We start from the raw sequence: 17,636 nt of genomic DNA on the forward strand, positions 1-17,636 counted from the left end.
TGCAAATCAATTTATAACTTTTTTTAAATGCGTTTTTCTGGATTTTGTTGTTGTTATTCTGTCTCTCACTGTTCAAATAAACCTACCATTAAAATTATAGACTGATCATTTCTTTGTCAGTCGGCAAACGTGCAAAATCAGCAGGGGATCAAATAATTTTGTTCCTCACTCTATGTATGTGTATATATATATATATATATATATATATATATGTATATGTATATATATATATATATATATATATATATATGATTCTTCTTCAATCAGGGACTGCACTCGCTGGGTTTAGGTAAAATAATTATTTATTACATGGTAATGTTTCGGGGTTCGCAGACCCCTTCCTCAGACCAAACAATGTGCAAGTGAAAATAGTGACTTTTAAACATATTAAGCAACTCCCATCAAAAAGTTCACAAAATTGCGCCAAAAAGTGTTACCATGGCAACCACATAGTTGCCTGGATACAGACATATGCAGAAAACATAAACATATCCAATATAGAGTGCATCATCATAATCAAAATTATGTTACAATTAAAATCCAGTGTGTGCAGTGTAGTGTATCTACATATCATTTAACTATATTTGATATCAGGTATATCATTCTATTGGACCCTATATAGATCACGGTAAAGAGAAATTTCACTTCACATGACTGTATTCAAGTGTGTAAAGGTCTATAATATATAACATATAACAAGCGAATATAAAGGCAGAGTCAAAAAATGTGTAGTACCTGCTGTTATATATATATATCTCAACATCGTGTTTTAAATCATACCAAATAACCTTATTATTGTGACAGATCCTCATAACTACTAGTAGTGTTACACAGATAGCAGAGACAATAGCGGAGTATCAGACTGTCCATAAATCACTCAGTCAATTAAGCAGATACATCCAGTAATTGTGCTTACATTTCAAACTAGCTAAAACCTGTTGATCCGCTGATGTACAGCCTCACTTACTTGTGTAGTGACTGATCGGGCGCAATTTTTACAGAGCCAGCGTGTGTGTGGCTATTGTTGAATTCTAAGCGCATGGCTAATTAGCATATAGCTATGACGTGCGCTGCATACTTGGAGCGCCAGACTAACTGTTTATACACTGAATCCACAGGATCAGATGTTTAAGGCTCTATTAAGGAGCTCCTAAATGTGTGATAAATATATAAAGAAATATATAAAAAAGTAGGGGGCTATTCAATGTTATATAATACACTGACAATGCGCCAAACTATTAGTTTACAAGAGATAAAAATTTTTTTTTTTTTTTTTTAAATCAAAGTTTTTTATTGAGGTATGTTAGCAATATAATAGTCAAACATATACAGAGACATAAGTTACTTTCAGTCAAACGCGTCTAACAGCAAAAATAAATCATGATAATCTTTTCTCATATCGAGCAAATCATAATGCAATTCTAAACTGTTCCAAACATATATATGGAATGATTTACATTGATACCTCATAATTTTTTATTATTTTGTGATATATTACTGTAGTACCTTTTTATCGTGAACTGCTGCCTATTAGGATGAAACTGTAAGCTACTGAGCACAGAGAATTATCTTAGTTGAAAGGTACATTTTTCTCTAACAATTACTATATAAGATATTAATTGTAACATTAGCTTCCATGTGATAAATATAAAACACAATTAATATCAAGGGCGGATGAATACCGCTAAATATTCACCAAAGAGAGTGAATAGGGACTAAGGAAGCTTAGACCTGTGGGGGGGGGGGGGAGGAGGGGAGAAAATGGCATAAAATATTAAGGACTTTATAATACCACATAAAGAACAAACGTTGATTATAACTGTTTTAGCTATGTGTTTAACTGAATTATACAGAAGCATTCACCTGGGCTAGGAGAAATAACCTGAATGGGGCTTAACTGGACTAAGACTAAAATAGGAGATTTGCTACAAATAGAAATTTCCCTTCATATACATTCACATAAATATATAGATAAGCAAAAATAACTTATACAAATGGCCCTGAGAGGCATGCACTGCTGCACTATGTCGCAATTGTTATAATGAAGAAGCAAAGATGGTGGGGGTACTAGCATTAATACTTAACCTAAGTGCTATTGCTACAGACTATTGGTTAGAACCTCTCTCTCCCCTGCCGGCTAAGGGCAGAGAAGGATCTTTACATATTCTAGTTAAGTGTGAGATGGGGCCAACAGTATTCACACTGCATAAAATTAAAATACCATACAGGCATTAGTCTTGTACTTTAAGTTAACACTATAATTCAAAGAGGTTCTAGTTCTGGTCTAGGATGTATCTAGGTCACAGCTACCTCAGTAAAAGGCAAATGAAATTGGCTAGCTACAAATTATGCTAGATGGTCATCATTCAACAGTGTGGAACATATCGGCCAAACACAGTTTGACAGCATATCAAAAGTTTAGCAGTATAAGGCTCAAATGAAATACTAAGCTGACACATTGCAAAGATATAGATGTTCTGATCCCTCCTAAAGTGACTGTACAATAGCTTATCCCCCTAACAACTATGGGCTGGGCCTTTAGTATTTCACTACAATACCTAGTCTAAAAAATAAGCCCCCATCAAATGTAATATTAATATAAACAGAAACACACAACCCATAATCTTAATATCATAAAGGAGAAATCTTCCAATCCCAAACCGCATCCTACACTATAGAACAAGTAAATATAGTATATCATTCACATGGCGACAGACACATTACATCTGACATTATGGAATTACTCCAATATAAATCTAGTATGGACGCAAATTATGCGGCAGATCCTGCATGTCAGGAAAGTTCCAGTAGATAGATATGCGTGTTATAAGACTTATTCCAGTGTCCAGGGAAAAATGCAAAATTTGTGGAATTTAAACTGGGAGTTACAGAACGGCAAGGAGATCTATTATAACATACAGCAGAGCCTGCAATGAACCAGGAGTATGTCACTTAGTTCCTACAAGTCACCCCACTCCCTGCCTCGAGGGTAGTGAAGCACCTGTAATCTTGCTAAAAACTTCCTCATACAGCCGATCCGATTCACCTCCTTGTTGAGAACACATAGCTTGCAAAAGGGAGGGCGATGCAGTTATATGAGCTGCGCTAGGCAGATTCGCGGGAATACTCATCCCGGCAGACCTCGCCACTATCTTCTTGACCACCTTTGCACTTATGTAGCCTCCAAACCAGCTCTCCTTTTCCGGGTACGATGCGCCCTGTGTCTCCACAATCTCTCTCACGTGGGTGTCCGGTGGGTACAATGTACCGGGCTCAATCGGGAGATGACGCCAGGGCCCTGCAGCGTCACCCCCAGTAGGTGTATCTCTGAATCCTGCTTGTGAGACAGTGACAGGGGCCTCCGCAGAAAGGGAAGTATCTGTGGATCTCAAAATGGCGACACAGGTCTCATGATGATGATCTATGCGAGCACTCAGATTTTCCAGAAGGAGGGCAGCCAGCTTCATAATATTAGGTCGGGTTGATATCGGATTAGACTGAGCTTGAGGCGTTGTGTTGTAAACGCCGGTAGGTAACCTAGCCTCCCACATGGCAGGTACAATAGATGGCGGTCTGTGTATATCAGGTCAGAGGATCTTCTGCGCCACAACTAGGTCTCTCTTACAGAATAATTAGTATTATGAATCAAGTAAAGTCCCACTGTCTCCTACTTGCCTATATTCAACAATTCCGTCGAAATAAATAGCTCTGCATATAAGAAATCTTATTTTCCACAATATTTAATCAGGAGCTCCTGAACTGTGCGTCCTATTGCTTTGGCGGTTGGCTCCACCCCCCACAAGAGATAAAATTTGATCAGCGCAGAAGACCACACTAGGGCTGAAACAACTAATCGATAAAATCGATAATAATCGATAATGAAAATCATTGTCAACGATTTTCATTATCGATTAGTTGGTGGTCGATTAGTTGGTTGTAAGAAATCCTATCTGTTTAGTCACACCACTGAAATATAGAGTTGTTCCTTCTCTTCCCTCGCAATTCCGGGTGCTCTCCTGGCTACCGCCACACTAAATAGTGTCTGTGTCTTATAACCGCGTGTTTTACATTTACCCCTGCCGCATACAGCTATCGCGCCAACTGCTTCCTATACAAACGGACCACTCATAATTCTGACCGGTGTTGCTTTCCTCTGACGTCAGACGGATTGGGACCAATAGTCATGAGAGTCAGACGCTTGGCAGTGTGCGCTCTGATGGCTGGAGCTGCCCGTCGTGAGCTATCTGCCATCTCTCTTTGCTGACACAGCACATCGCTTCCGGCAATAATGAGCTTTGCAAGGCCAGGAACAGTGTGTGAAACAGTACTCGCACTGAAGCTGATCCAGCCCAGATCCATTTTTATACTTGCAGCTCCGACTCTAAAGGGTGAGCCTAATTGCTGAGGCTGTAATGCGCCTGCCGGGTGAATATGCACCACATTGTTATTGATGGGCAGAATGTTGGCATGCTAAAGCATTTTGTGGGCAAAGTTAAGGTTTCAGTAACATAGGGACAGATAGGTCTATATTATACATTTTATTTTTAAGTTAGGAGAAAACAGGATACATCTGCAAAGTCAATAAGAAAACTTTACTAAAAAGATTACCCCACGTGATGTTTATAACTATTTACTGCTTTGTTTGATAAAAAAATCATGTTTATATAAAATTCATCACCAACACTATATATATATATATATATATATATATATATATATGTGTGTGTGTGTGTGTTTCACATTCTTTATTATTTTTAAAAACACACACACACACACACACACACACACATATATATATATATATATATATATATATATATATATATATATATATATGTGTGTGTTCTTTTATGCTTTCCCTATTATTAAGGGAGAAGATGTTTTACTATGCAGATAAGGCATGCAATTTAAACAACTTTCCAATTTACTTTTGTCATCAAACTTATGTTCCTTTGGTATTTTTTGTTGGAAACTAAACCTAGGTAAGCTCTGATGTCTAAATTGATGAAGGCCGCCTCTTATCTCAGTGCATTGTGCTCACTCCCATGGAGTTATGTATGAGTCACTACTGATTGGCTACATTTCAAGTCTGCCAAAAGAACTGAGATAAGGGGGCATTGAGCAGAGACTTAGATACAAGGTAATCCCAGAGCTAAAAAACCTATTATTATGTAACAGTGTTAGTTATCCAAAACAGGAGAATGAGTAATAAAAGGATTATCTTTTTAAACAATACAAATTTTGGTGTGGATTGTCCCTTTAAATATTTTTTTTTTTTTTTTATCCGATTAATTGAAAAAATATCCGGCCAACTAATCGATTATGAAAATAATCGTTAGTTGCAGCCCTAGACCACACAAACAATCAAAAAAAGGAGGAACTTCCAAATAAATTCCTCAAAATAACAATAGTGAAAAAATATAATAATTGATTGTACAAAAAAATGCTGAAGGTGGAGATTCAGCCTTTTTTTGCGCAATCAATTATTATATTTTTTCGCCAAACTATTAGTTACAATGGGTTCCTAAGCCTGCTGTTGTTACCCCAATGGTACAGAATAATACTGTGGCCATACCCTATTATGTTGAACGCTAACAATCTTAATGGTATAAGGACTGACAATAAGAGTTATTACAAGCGACTAATATATGTGTATCAATCCAGTGTATGTATGTGTATGTCGCTCTATGGACTCCATATCCTTCAACATTTTTATAATCACATATGTACATATATATGTGTAAGTTATAAACTAAAGTCTTAGGGAAAATGTTAAAAAACTTCTTTAAGCATCTCGGTACTAGGGGGATTAGATTAGGTGTAATTAGTTTAAAATATTGTAATTTCTTTTTTATTTTCTGTAATTTAGTGGGGGTTTTTTCTCGTAATTTAGTTTATTTAATTTAATTGTATTTAATTGTAGGTAGTTTAGGTAATTAATTTAATTATAGAGTAGTGTAGGTGTAATTGTAACTTAGGTTAGGGTTTATTTTACAGGTATATTTGTATTTATTTTATCTAGGTAGTTATTAAATAGTTAATAACTTTTTAATAACTATTCTACCTAGTTAAAATAAATACAAAGTTGCCTGTGAAACAAAAATATATCCTAAAATAGCTACAATGTAACTATTAGTTATTTTGTAGCTATATTAGGGTTTATTTTATAGGTAAGTATTTAGTTTTAAATAGGAATAATTTATTTAATTATAGTAATTTTATTTAAATTTATTAAAAATAGATTTAAGTTAGGGGGGTGTTAGGGTTAGACTTAGGTTTAGGGGTTAATACATTTAATATAGTAGCGGCAAGGTTGGGGGTGGCAGATTAGGGGTTAATAATTGTATATAAAAGAGACTAATAAGCGCAGAGTGTAATCACTAAACTCCTGAGTCACCTAAGGGTCCCTCTCAAAGGTGTAGAAAATTAGCATAAATAGTTAAAATTGACCAGGAGCGCTAAAAAAGCTAAAAGTGATAGGGTAATGATAGCCTAAAAAAAAGCCCTGTATAGGGAGAAACGCGTTGATGTTATGTACTGTTGTTGCTGAATTCGCTTTTGAAGCTGTGGACCTACTCCTGTCATACTAATACCCTGACAGGCGAATATTCACATACCTATTGGAACTTGCGCTTATGCACTGATATAGTGCCCATCGAACTCTAAGGTGAAATCAGGAGTTCCAGCACTTATTCAACTGTCTGCATACTACAAAGAGTATCCTGCGTGCTATTCAGCACTAAAGAGCGGATACTACAGTTTACGGAACACGGCAGCTTAGAAACTTGAGCCGGGATCTAAGGACCAATCGGATCACAGATTGAGGACAACGCCTATAAGAGTGACGTCACTCCGCCACGGCGGTAATTCCAAACCGACGGACTGGTCTGACTGAACTGCTGGGGGTAAGTTAAAAGGATTTCCCTTCAAAAAAGAAAACTATCTATTAAGAGAAGTGGCTTTTGCACTAAAACTGAAAGCTTTTTCAACTGACTATACACATTTAGATAATTTGTGTGGTGGCAACCTAACTTTTATACGGAGACGTCCGTTTTTTATATTTCATTTTTTTATTGCATATAATGTTTGCATATTTGGCCATGTATTAATAAATTTTCATGTATATTCCACACTTGCATTATTTTAGATAATTATCTTTGTAATTACCGTTCTGGTTTCTACACACACTTTGGTCAGAGGACCATTTCTACACTCGTGCACTTTCTGAAAGTATTTTTAGACGCATCAGTATTCTTCATAGGCATATATTAAAATATATATACCTGTTTGGATCATATTCTACACTTGTGCACTTTATGAAAGTCTTTTTCAGACGTATCAGGATTATTTATATATCACTTAGGCATATATTAAGATATATTTCTCCAACATTGGTGTGTCCGGTCCACGGCGTCATCCATTACTTGTGGGATATTCTCCTCCCCTACAGGGAAAGGCAAGGAGAGCACACAGCAAGAGCTGTCCATATAGCTCCCCCTCTGGCTCCGCCCCCCAGTCATTCTCCTTGCCGCTCTGAACAAGTAGCATCTCCACGGGGATGGTGAGGAGTTTGTGGTGTTAGTTGTAGTTTTTTATTTCTTCTATCAACAGTTTGTTATTTTGAAATAGTACTGGTATGTACTATTTACTCTGAAACAGAAAGAGATGAAGAGTTCTGTTTAAAAGAGGAGTATGATTTTAGCAGCAGTAACTAAAATCGATTGCTGTTCCCACACAGGACTGTTGAGCTCAGAGAACTTCAGTTGGGGGGAACAGTTTGCAGACTTTTCTGCTCAAGGTATGACTAGCCATTTTCTAACAAGACTGTGTAATGCTGGAAGGCTGTCATTTTTCCCTCATGGGGATCGGTAAGCCATTTTCTTAGACTTAGAAAGAATAAAGGGCTTATTATGGGCTATTAACTGGTGGACACTCTTAAGGGCTAAATCGATTGTTTATTTAAGTTTTTATTTAAAGTTTGAAGTGGATTTCACACTTTTATTATTTGGGGAACGTTTTTTATCACCAGGCACTAGTTAAGTCAGGAAGGGCCTTTCACTGTATTAGGCAGAGCCTCATTTTCGCGCCATTATTGTGCAGTTTCTTTTAAGTACAGTGCATGCAGATGCATGTGAGAGGGTCTTGTGTCCACTGAAAAAGTTCCTAGAAGGCTTGAAATACCCCCCTGGGATAGTTGAAGTCACAACAAAGGCTGTGACTGGGACTGTAGTGGGGTTAAAATTGAAAACGGCTCCGGTTTCCACATTTTAAGGGTTAACAGCTTGAAAATTGGGGTGCAATACTTTGAATGCATTAAGACACTGTGGTGAAAATTTGGTAAAGATTGGATAATTCCTTCATAGTTTTTCACATATTCAGTAATAAAGTGTGCCCTGTTTAACATTTAAAGAGACAGTAACGGTTTTATTTTAAAACGGTTTTTGTACTTTATTAACCAGTTTAAGCCTGTTTAACATGTCTGTACCTTCAGATAGATCATGTTCTGTATGTATGGAAGCCAATGTGGTTCCCCCTTCAAATATATGTGATAATTGTGCCATAGCGTCCAAACACAGTAAGGACAGTATTGTCACAAATAGTAAGGTTGCCCAGGATGATTCCTCAGATGAAGGAAGTAGAGAGAGTTCTACATCTTCTCCTTCTGTGTCTATACCAGTTATGCCCACGCAGGCGACCCCTAGTACTTCTAGCGCGCCAATGCTTGTTACTATGCAACAATTGACGGCAGTAATGGATAACTCCATAGCTAATATTTTATCCAAAATGCCAGCATTTCAGAGAAAGCGCGATTGCTCTGTTTTAAACACTGTAGAGCAGGAGGGCGCTGATGATAATTTTTCTGTCATACCCTCACACCAGTCTGAAGTGGCAGTGAGGGAGGGTTTCTCAGATGGAGAAATTTCTGATACAGGAAGAATTTCTCAGCAGGCAGAACCTGATGTTGTGACATTTAAATTTAAATCAGAGCATCTCCGCGCATTACTTAAGGAGGTGCTATCTACTCTGGATAATTGTGACAATCTGGTCATCCCAGAAAACTTGTGCAAGATGAACAAGTTCCTAGAGGTCCCGGTGCACCATGATGCCTTTCCGATACCTAAACGGGTGGCGGACATAGTGAATAAGGAGTGGGAGAAGCCAGGCATACCTTTTGTCCCTCCTCCTATATTTAAGAAATTGTTCCCTATGGTCGACCCCAGGAAGGACATATGGCAAACAGTCCCTAAGGTCGAGGGGGCAGTTTCTACACTAGACAAATGCACGACCATTCCCATTGAGGACAATTGTGCTTTCAAAGATCCTATGGATAAAAAATTGGAGGGTTTGCTTAAAAAGATTTTTGTACAGCAAGGTTACCTCCTTCAACCTATTTCGTGCATTATTCCTGTCACTACAGCGGCGGGGTTCTGGTTCGAGGAACTGGAAAAGTCGCTCAGTAGGGAGACTCCGTATGAGGAAGTCATGGACAGAATTCACGCACTTAAGTTAGCTATTTCCTTTATTTTAGACGCCGCTTTGCAGTTAGCGAGATTAGCGGTGAAAAATTCAGGGTTTGCAATTGTGGCGCGCAGAGCGCTCTGGCTAAAGTCTTGGTCGGCGGATGTATCTTCCAAGACAAAATTGCTTAATATCCCTTTCAAAGGTAAGACCCTTTTTGGGCCAGAATTGAAAGAAATTATTTCAGACATCACTGGGGGAAAGGGCCATGCCCTCCCACAGGATAGGCCTTTCAAGGCTAAGAATAAGTCCAATTTTCGTTCCTTTCGCAATTTCAGGAACGGACCGGCTTCTAACTCGGCAGCCTCTAGACAAGAGGGTAACGCTTCCCAGACTAAACCAGCTTGGAAACCAATGCAAGGCTGGAATAAGGGTAAACAGGCCAAGAAGACTGCTGCTGCTACCAAGACAGCATGAAGGGGTAGCCCCCGATCCGGGACCGGATCTAGTAGGGGGCAGACTCTCTCTCTTTGCTCAGGCCTGGGCAAGAGATGTTCAGGATCCCTGGACACTATAAATAGTCTCTCAGGGTTATCTTCTAGAATTCAAGGAACTACCCCCAAGGGGAAGGTTCCACATTTCTCACTTATCTTCAAACCAAATATGTAGACAGGCATTCTTACATTGTGTAGAAGACCTGTTAAAGATGGGAGTGATACACCCAGTTCCAACTGTGAAACAAGTTCAGGGGTTTTTACTCAAATCTGTTTGTAGTTCCCAAAAAAGAGGGAACTTTCAGACCAATTCTGGATTTAAAAATTCTAAACAAATTTCTCAGAGTTCCATCGTTCCAAATGGAAACCATTCGAACAATTTTACCTACAATCCAGGAGGGTCAATATATGACTACCGTGGATTTAAAGGATGCGTATCTACATATTCCTATCCACAAAGATCATCATCAGTTCCTAAGGTTCGCCTTTCTGGACAAACATTATCAGTTCGTGGCTGTCCCATTCGGACTAGCCACTGCTCCCAGAATTTTCACAAAGGTGCTCGGGTCCCTTCTAGCGGTTCTAAGACCAAGGGGCATTGCAGTGGCACCTTATCTGGACGACATTCTAATGCAAGCGTCGTCTCTTTCCAAGGCAAAGGCTCATACAGACATTGTTCTAGCCTTTCTCAGATCTCACGGGTGGAAGGTGAACGTAGAAAAGAGTTCCCTGTCTCCGTCGACAAGAGTTCCCTTTTTGGGAACAATAATAGATTCTTTTGAAATGAAGATCTTCCTGACAGAAGTCAGAAAGTCAAAGCTTCTAAACGCTTGTCAAGTTCTTCTCTCTATTTTGCTCGAATTCATTTAAGACCATTACAACTGTGCATGCTCCAGTAGACAGGATCACCTGTCTCAGGGAATGAGTTTCTACAGACCAAAGTGGGTCATTGTCACGACCGACGCCAGTCTATCAGGCTGGGGCGCGGTCTGGGATTCCCTGAAAACTCAGGGTTTATGGTCTCGGGAAGAGTCTCTTCTCCCGATCAACATCCTAGAACTGAGAGCGATATTCAATGCTCTCCGGGCTTGGCCTCATCTAGCGAAGGCCGGATACATAAGATTCCAGTCAGATAACATGACGACTGTAGCTTACATCAACCATCAGGGAGGAACAAGGAGTTCCTTGGCGATGAGAGAGGTATCCGAGATCATCAAATGGGCGGAGGATCACTCCTGCCACCTATCTGCAATCCACATCCCAGGAGTAGACAACTGGGAGGCGGATTATCTGAGTCGTCAGATTTTCTATCCGGGGGAGTGGGAACTCCACCCGGAGGTGTTTGCCCAGTTGACTCAATTATGGGGCATTCCAGACATGGATCTGATGGCGTCTCGTCAGAACTTCAAGGTTCCTTGCTACGGGTCCAGATCCAGGGATCCCAAGGCCACTCTAGTTGATGCATTAGTGGCGCATTGGTCGTTCAACCTAGCTTATGCGTTTCCACCGTTCCCTCTCCTTCCCAGGCTTGTAGCCAGGATCAAACAGGAGAAGGCCTCAGTGATTCTGATAGCTCCTGCGTGGCCGCGCAGGACTTGGTATACAGACCTGGTGAATATGTCATCGGCTCCACCATGGAAGCTACCTTTGAGACAGGATCTTCTAGTACAAGGTCCATTCGAACATCCAAATCTAATTTCTCTGCAGCTGACTGCTTGGAAATTGAACGTTTGATTTTATCCAAGCGTGGGTTTTCAGATTCAGTGATAGATACTCTGGTCCAAGCCAGAAAACCTGTGTCTAGAAAGATTTACCATAAAATATGGAAAAGATATATCTGTTGGTGTGAATCCAAGGGATTCTCCTGGAGTAAGATTAAAATTCCTAAGATCCTCTCCTTTCTCCAAGAAGGTTTGGATAAGGGATCGTCAGCGAGTTCTCTAAATGGACAGATTTCTGCTTTATCTGTCTTGTTATACAAACGACTGGCAGCTGTGCCAGAGGTACAAGCTTTTGTACAGGCTTTGGTCAGAATCAAACCTGTTTACAGACCCCTGACTCCTCCTTGGAGTCTAAATTTAGTTATTTCTGTTCTTCAGGGGGTTCCGTTTGAACCCTTACATTCCATAGATATCAAGTTGCTATCTTGGAAAGTTCTGTTTTTGGTTGCTATTTCTTCTGCTAGAAGAGTTTCTGAATTATCTGCTTTGCAGTGTGATCCACCCTATCTGGTGTTCCATTCAGATAAGGTTATTTTGCGTACCAAGCCTGGTTTTCTTCCAAAAGTTGTTTCCAACAAGAATATTAACCAGGAAATAGTTGTTCCTTCTCTGTGCCCTGAATCCAGTTTCAAAGAAGGAACGTTTGTTACACAATTTAAATGTAGTCCGTGCTTTAAAGTTCTATTTAGAAGCAACAAAGAATTTTAGACAAACATCATCCTTGTTTGTCGTTTACTCTGGTAAGAGGAGAGGACAAAAAGCTATTGCTACCTCTCTTTCTTTCTGGCTGAAAAGCATTATCCGTTTGGCTTATGAGACTGCCGGACGGCAGCCTCCTGAACGAATCACAGCTCACTCCACTAGGGCTGTGGCTTCCACATGGGCCTTCAAGAACGAGGCTTCTGTTAATCAGATATGTAAGGCAGCGACTTGGTCTTCTCTGCACACTTTTGCCAAATTTTACAAATTTTATATTTTTGCTTCTTCGAGGCTGTTTTTGGGAGAAAGGTTTTGCAAGCCGTGGTGCCTTCTGTTTAGGTAACCTGATTTGCTCCCTCCCTTCATCCGTGTCCTAAAGCTTTGGTATTGGTTCCCACAAGTAATGGATGACGCTGTGGACCGGACACACCAATGTTGGAGAAAACAGAATTTATGCTTACCTGATAAATTACTTTCTCCAACGGTGTGTCCGGTCCACGGCCCGCCCTGGTTTTTTAATCAGGTTTGAAATTTTTTTATTTTTCTTTATACACTACAGTCACCACGGCACCCTATAGTTTTCTCCTTTTTCTCCTAACCGTCGGTCGAATGACTGGGGGCCGGAGCCAGAGGGGGAGCTATATGGACAGCTCTTGCTGTGTGCTCTCCTTGCCTTTCCCTGTAGGGGAGGAGAATATCCCACAAGTAATGGATGACGCCGTGGACCGGACACACCGTTGGAGAAAGTAATTTATCAGGTAAGCATAAATTCTGTTATACCTGGCTGAACACATTTTTTACATTTTTGATTTTTTGCACTTTATGAAATATTTTTGAACATAATCTTTTGCACTTACACTTGGCACTTTATTAATATTAGGCTATCATTACCCTATCACTTTTAGGTTAATAATTGTAGGTGGGTTGCGGCGACTTTGGGGGCGGCAGATTAGGGGTTAATAAATATAATGTAGGTGTCAGCGATGTTAGGGGCAGCAGATTAGGGGTTCATAGGTATAATGTAAGTGGCGGCGGTGTCCGGAGCGGCAGATTAGGGGTTAATAATATAATGCAGGTGGCGAGGATGTCGGGAGCGGCAGATTAGGGGTTAATAAGTGTAAGGTTAGGGGTGTTTAGACTTGGGGTTCATGTTAGGGTGTTAGGTGTAGACTTAGAAAGTATTTTCCCATAGGAAACAATGGGGCTGCGTTAGGAGCTGAACGCTGCTTTTTTGCAGGTGTTAGGTTTTTTTTCAGCGGTCTCAGCCCCATTGTTTCGTATAGGGAGATTGTGCACGAGCACGTTTTAGCCAGCTTACCGCTACCGTAAGCAACGCTGGTATTACAGTGAGATGTGGAGCTAAATTTGCTCAACGCTCACTTTTCTGAGGCTAACGCAGCCATTCAGAAAACTTGTAATACCAGCGTTGTTTAAAGTGAGCGCTGGAAAAAAGGGCTCGTTAGCAACGCACGGCTTTACCGACAAAACTCGTAATCTAGCCGAAAGTTAGTTTCATATTCATTCCTAATGCATCATGTGACAGCCATCAGCCAATCACAAAATGCATATACTTATATCCTATGAATCTTGCACATGCTCAGTAGGAGCTGGTGCCTCATAAAGTGTCCATATACAATGATTGTGCACATTTAGATAATGTAAGTGAGTTGGAAAGTTGTTTAAAAATGTGTACTCTATCTGAATCATTCAAGTTTAGTTTTGACTTGACTGTCCCTTTAAGGAACTTGGCAGAAGGTTCAGTTTTGCCTGCAGACACTCATTCTTGTACTGGACTCCAGCCCTTTGGTGAAGAAACTGCCTTCTGCGACAGCCGAACATTTCTCATCAGTCTAGACCACCTGCTGCCATTTTGTCCACCCCAGTTCCTGTGTTTTCATGCATAGTTGAGTTGCTTGGCCTTGTCTCGGAAGTATGGCTTTTTGGCAGCAAGTCTTCCAAGTAGACCACTTCTGACCAGACTTATCTGAACAGTGGATGAGTGTTCCAGGGTCCCACTGGTTTCTGACAATTTTGAGCTGATGGCACTGCTAAACATCTTCTGATTGCAAACAGAAGTAAGCATGACTACTGAGTCTATGGTCTTCAACATTGCCCATTACTTTGTGTTTCTGGAAACCCTGTCTGCCTAGAAATTGCTGCCTGGTAGAGTCCTTGCTGATGCAGAATAACTACCTTGTGTCTTGTTTCTGTGTTCAATCTTGCCATGGCGTTTGACATTAAACTGTCTTCAGGAACCTCACCTTGTTAGCAGAGTTCTGCTATTCCTGACCCAATTTTATTCCTACTACACAGCTGTTACTGTTTCAGCAAATGATTGTGTTTCAACCTACATATTAAATTAGGGCTCAACAAACACAGGAGCCAGGGAGCCACTTGCTCCTAAAATTATATATATATATATGTAAACTCATTGAGTGCAATGTGAATGAAAACATCCACTTTTCATAAGGGAGCAATAAAGTTCTAAAGCCTTTGTAACAACATTAATCATTTTGTGTTCCACACTTTACTCCTATCATTATTTGTAGTAAAAAAAAAGCCCTAGAGGTCGATTCATGAAGCAGCGGATGCTGCTTCGGACCCACTCCGCTTCAGGTCCGCCTGAAGTGGAAGTTAAGACCACTGCTCCTTAACTTGTTCGCCACCTCTGAGGTGGCGGACAGCAATCAGCCCGAACGGATACGATCGGGTTGATTGACACACACCCTGCTGGTGGCCGATTGGTCGCAATTCTGCAGGGGGCGGCATTGCACAAGCATTTCACTAGCTATGTCAGGCGGACATGATCCAGCGGATCATAATAAATCGGCCCCCTAGGCTCCATCTGCCTTTATTCTCTTTACTTTGTATCATACAATGCTTCTGTACCTTTTTACAACATTCTGTTCGTTTTGTGTTATTTGACGTTTTGTATTGCTATGTCACTAAAGTAAGTTTTGATTCTCAACAGATTGATGAATTGCCTGAAGGAGCTGTGAAACCTCCCGCAAATAAGTTCCCAATCTTCTTTTTTGGCACCCATGAGACGTAAGTCTTTTTTTTCACATTCATTGCTATAGTTGTAAAGTAGAAAACACCAGTGTTTAATGAAGGATGAGATTTTCATGAACCCTTAGCTTTATCTGTAAAAAAAAATATATATAAAGGTTAAAAGAACTCTGAAAGGTTTTTTATTAGTTTCTTAAAAATATAACGCAAATGAAGGTAGAATGTTTTTTTTTTTTAGAATCAAAGATTTTTATTGAGGCAATACGAGAAAAAGAAAGAACATATACAGAATATACTTTTTGCATTACTTTGGTAAATTTTGCATACAAGACATTGTTTATCCATTGAACAATGAAACCTTTTCATATAAAAGAATAAAGAAATCTTAATTCAGATATCATACATTTATCTCACCAAAAGAACATAATGAAAATGAAGGGCATTGTATGCGAATACAAAATCAAATACATATAATCAAGCATTACCTCTTTTTTCTTTTTGTTTCTTATATAAACGCATAACCAAGTGATAGAATTTAAACAGCCTGAAAATCTTATACTTCTTATAGGATGGTATATTAATTATAAAATGGATGTATTAATTATCTGGAAATGGACAAATTATAGGGTGTCACAACAAGTTGCTCCTACTAAATGCACGTTATTGGAGGGCGAGTTGCCTCATTTTCTTTGTAGACAGAAGCATAAGAGCAACTTATAACAGTACAATATCAATAGCGGGTAAATACCGCTTGTTTGTCCACCTAAAATAAGGGTGGACGGTAGCTCTAATTGAAGTAGGGGAAGGGTTGGGGGGCGGAGTCAAATATGATGCCAGTATAGTAATATGGAGAGAATGAATGAGGGTCATGCCATATAGTTATAAAAAAAGGGCTCCTAAGGAATGACTTACTGTTTAGCTAACTAATAGAGAGGAACAAAGCTAAGTTAAGGTATAACAATTAACGAAGTAGGGCTTATCTAATACGTATAATAGGTATGATCCACTCAGAAAGCCCAGGATATAACGATGTTTTGGCATCCATTGATTATTGTGTATAATGCTGTATATGATGCATAGCTACTGAGTTATTTCACTGTTAGTACTGTCCAGCAGTACACTATATATAGTAGGTGATAATACTCTGTGGTCTCGGCCGCTGACTCAGTAGTATATCACTGTAAGTGTTAGGGTTATTAACTATAGAAACATTAGCTACGTCCCAAAGAGGAGTTTTGAGTATATATAGTGCCATATACAACTATTACGATAGCCTCCCACTCTTCTAGGTGCATATTAAAGGTCAAATCTTAAAAGATATGAAACGGACACCTATCTAATCCTATGGAGACTAAAGGGACCAAAGCTTAATACATATCACAGGTTAATGTTTAGTTCTATATTGGTATCTCATGTCCAAATTCCTTTAAACATATAATTAACCTTGCTAATGACACACATTATTACTAGGAGGTAGAATTACTCATAAGTGCCCCTCTTCTTGAGGTCATAGTGTTGTCACCGGTGAGTGTGTACATGCACAAAGACAGACATAAATCTGTGCACAGATAAGCATACACACACATAAACATATACGTATACAGCCGAATGCACACATATACACACATATTTTGATACATCATATATGTAAAATTATGTAAGTCAAGTTCCAGTAGGGAAAGTAATAGAGTTTGTGTGACATTAGTACCCGGTTCCAATGAAGGGGATAGCTTGTAAAAACTTCAACATACAGATCCTCTACTCATAGTAGATTTAGCATAACATAAACTTCTATAGGTACGTTAGTGCAGACTGTAAAGTGAGATAGTATATTGTAAACGACTTTAGCTATAATAAAAATTTCTACAACAAAATATCCACACTCACCAATGACTTTCATAGCTTGTACAGAAAGTAAGAACCAGATTCTATAAACATATAACTCAGCTGCCAGAATATAAATATGCTCTGTGCAAGTGACACTTAAACACATTCATTTAGATACTTAAAGCCGATAGTAATGATTATGTTATGAAACTAAAATGTTTACCTTATATATTAACAATAAGAATAGGCTGACTATTATATAAGCTACATAGTGATAGGGTGCTGGTGGTGAATTATATATAGGGAGGGACATTTATTATAGAAAGCCACCCATTACTTCTAAACATAGAGTGGAGGTTTGGGGGAGAAGCAGAGAGATATATAGGGTTATTGTGAGAGTGTCCCTCACTGCATATAAAAGGGGGAC

The 17,636-nt window shown here is 39.3% G+C and overlaps 1 protein-coding gene across 1 annotated transcript in view; it reads left to right on the forward strand.

Moving 5' to 3' along the window:
• The window catches only part of HDGFL3 (HDGF like 3), a 180,566-nt gene that overhangs the window by 56,266 nt on the left and 106,664 nt on the right, over positions 1–17,636 (forward strand). Inside the window, exon 2 of the mRNA XM_053717419.1 lies at positions 15,345–15,421. Coding sequence (XP_053573394.1) covers positions 15,345–15,421 — 77 coding nt within the window. The remainder of the gene's footprint in view (positions 1–15,344; positions 15,422–17,636) is intronic.

Source organism: Bombina bombina, chromosome 6, assembly GCF_027579735.1.
Source record: "Bombina bombina isolate aBomBom1 chromosome 6, aBomBom1.pri, whole genome shotgun sequence".
Taxonomy (NCBI): Eukaryota; Metazoa; Chordata; class Amphibia; order Anura; family Bombinatoridae; genus Bombina; species Bombina bombina.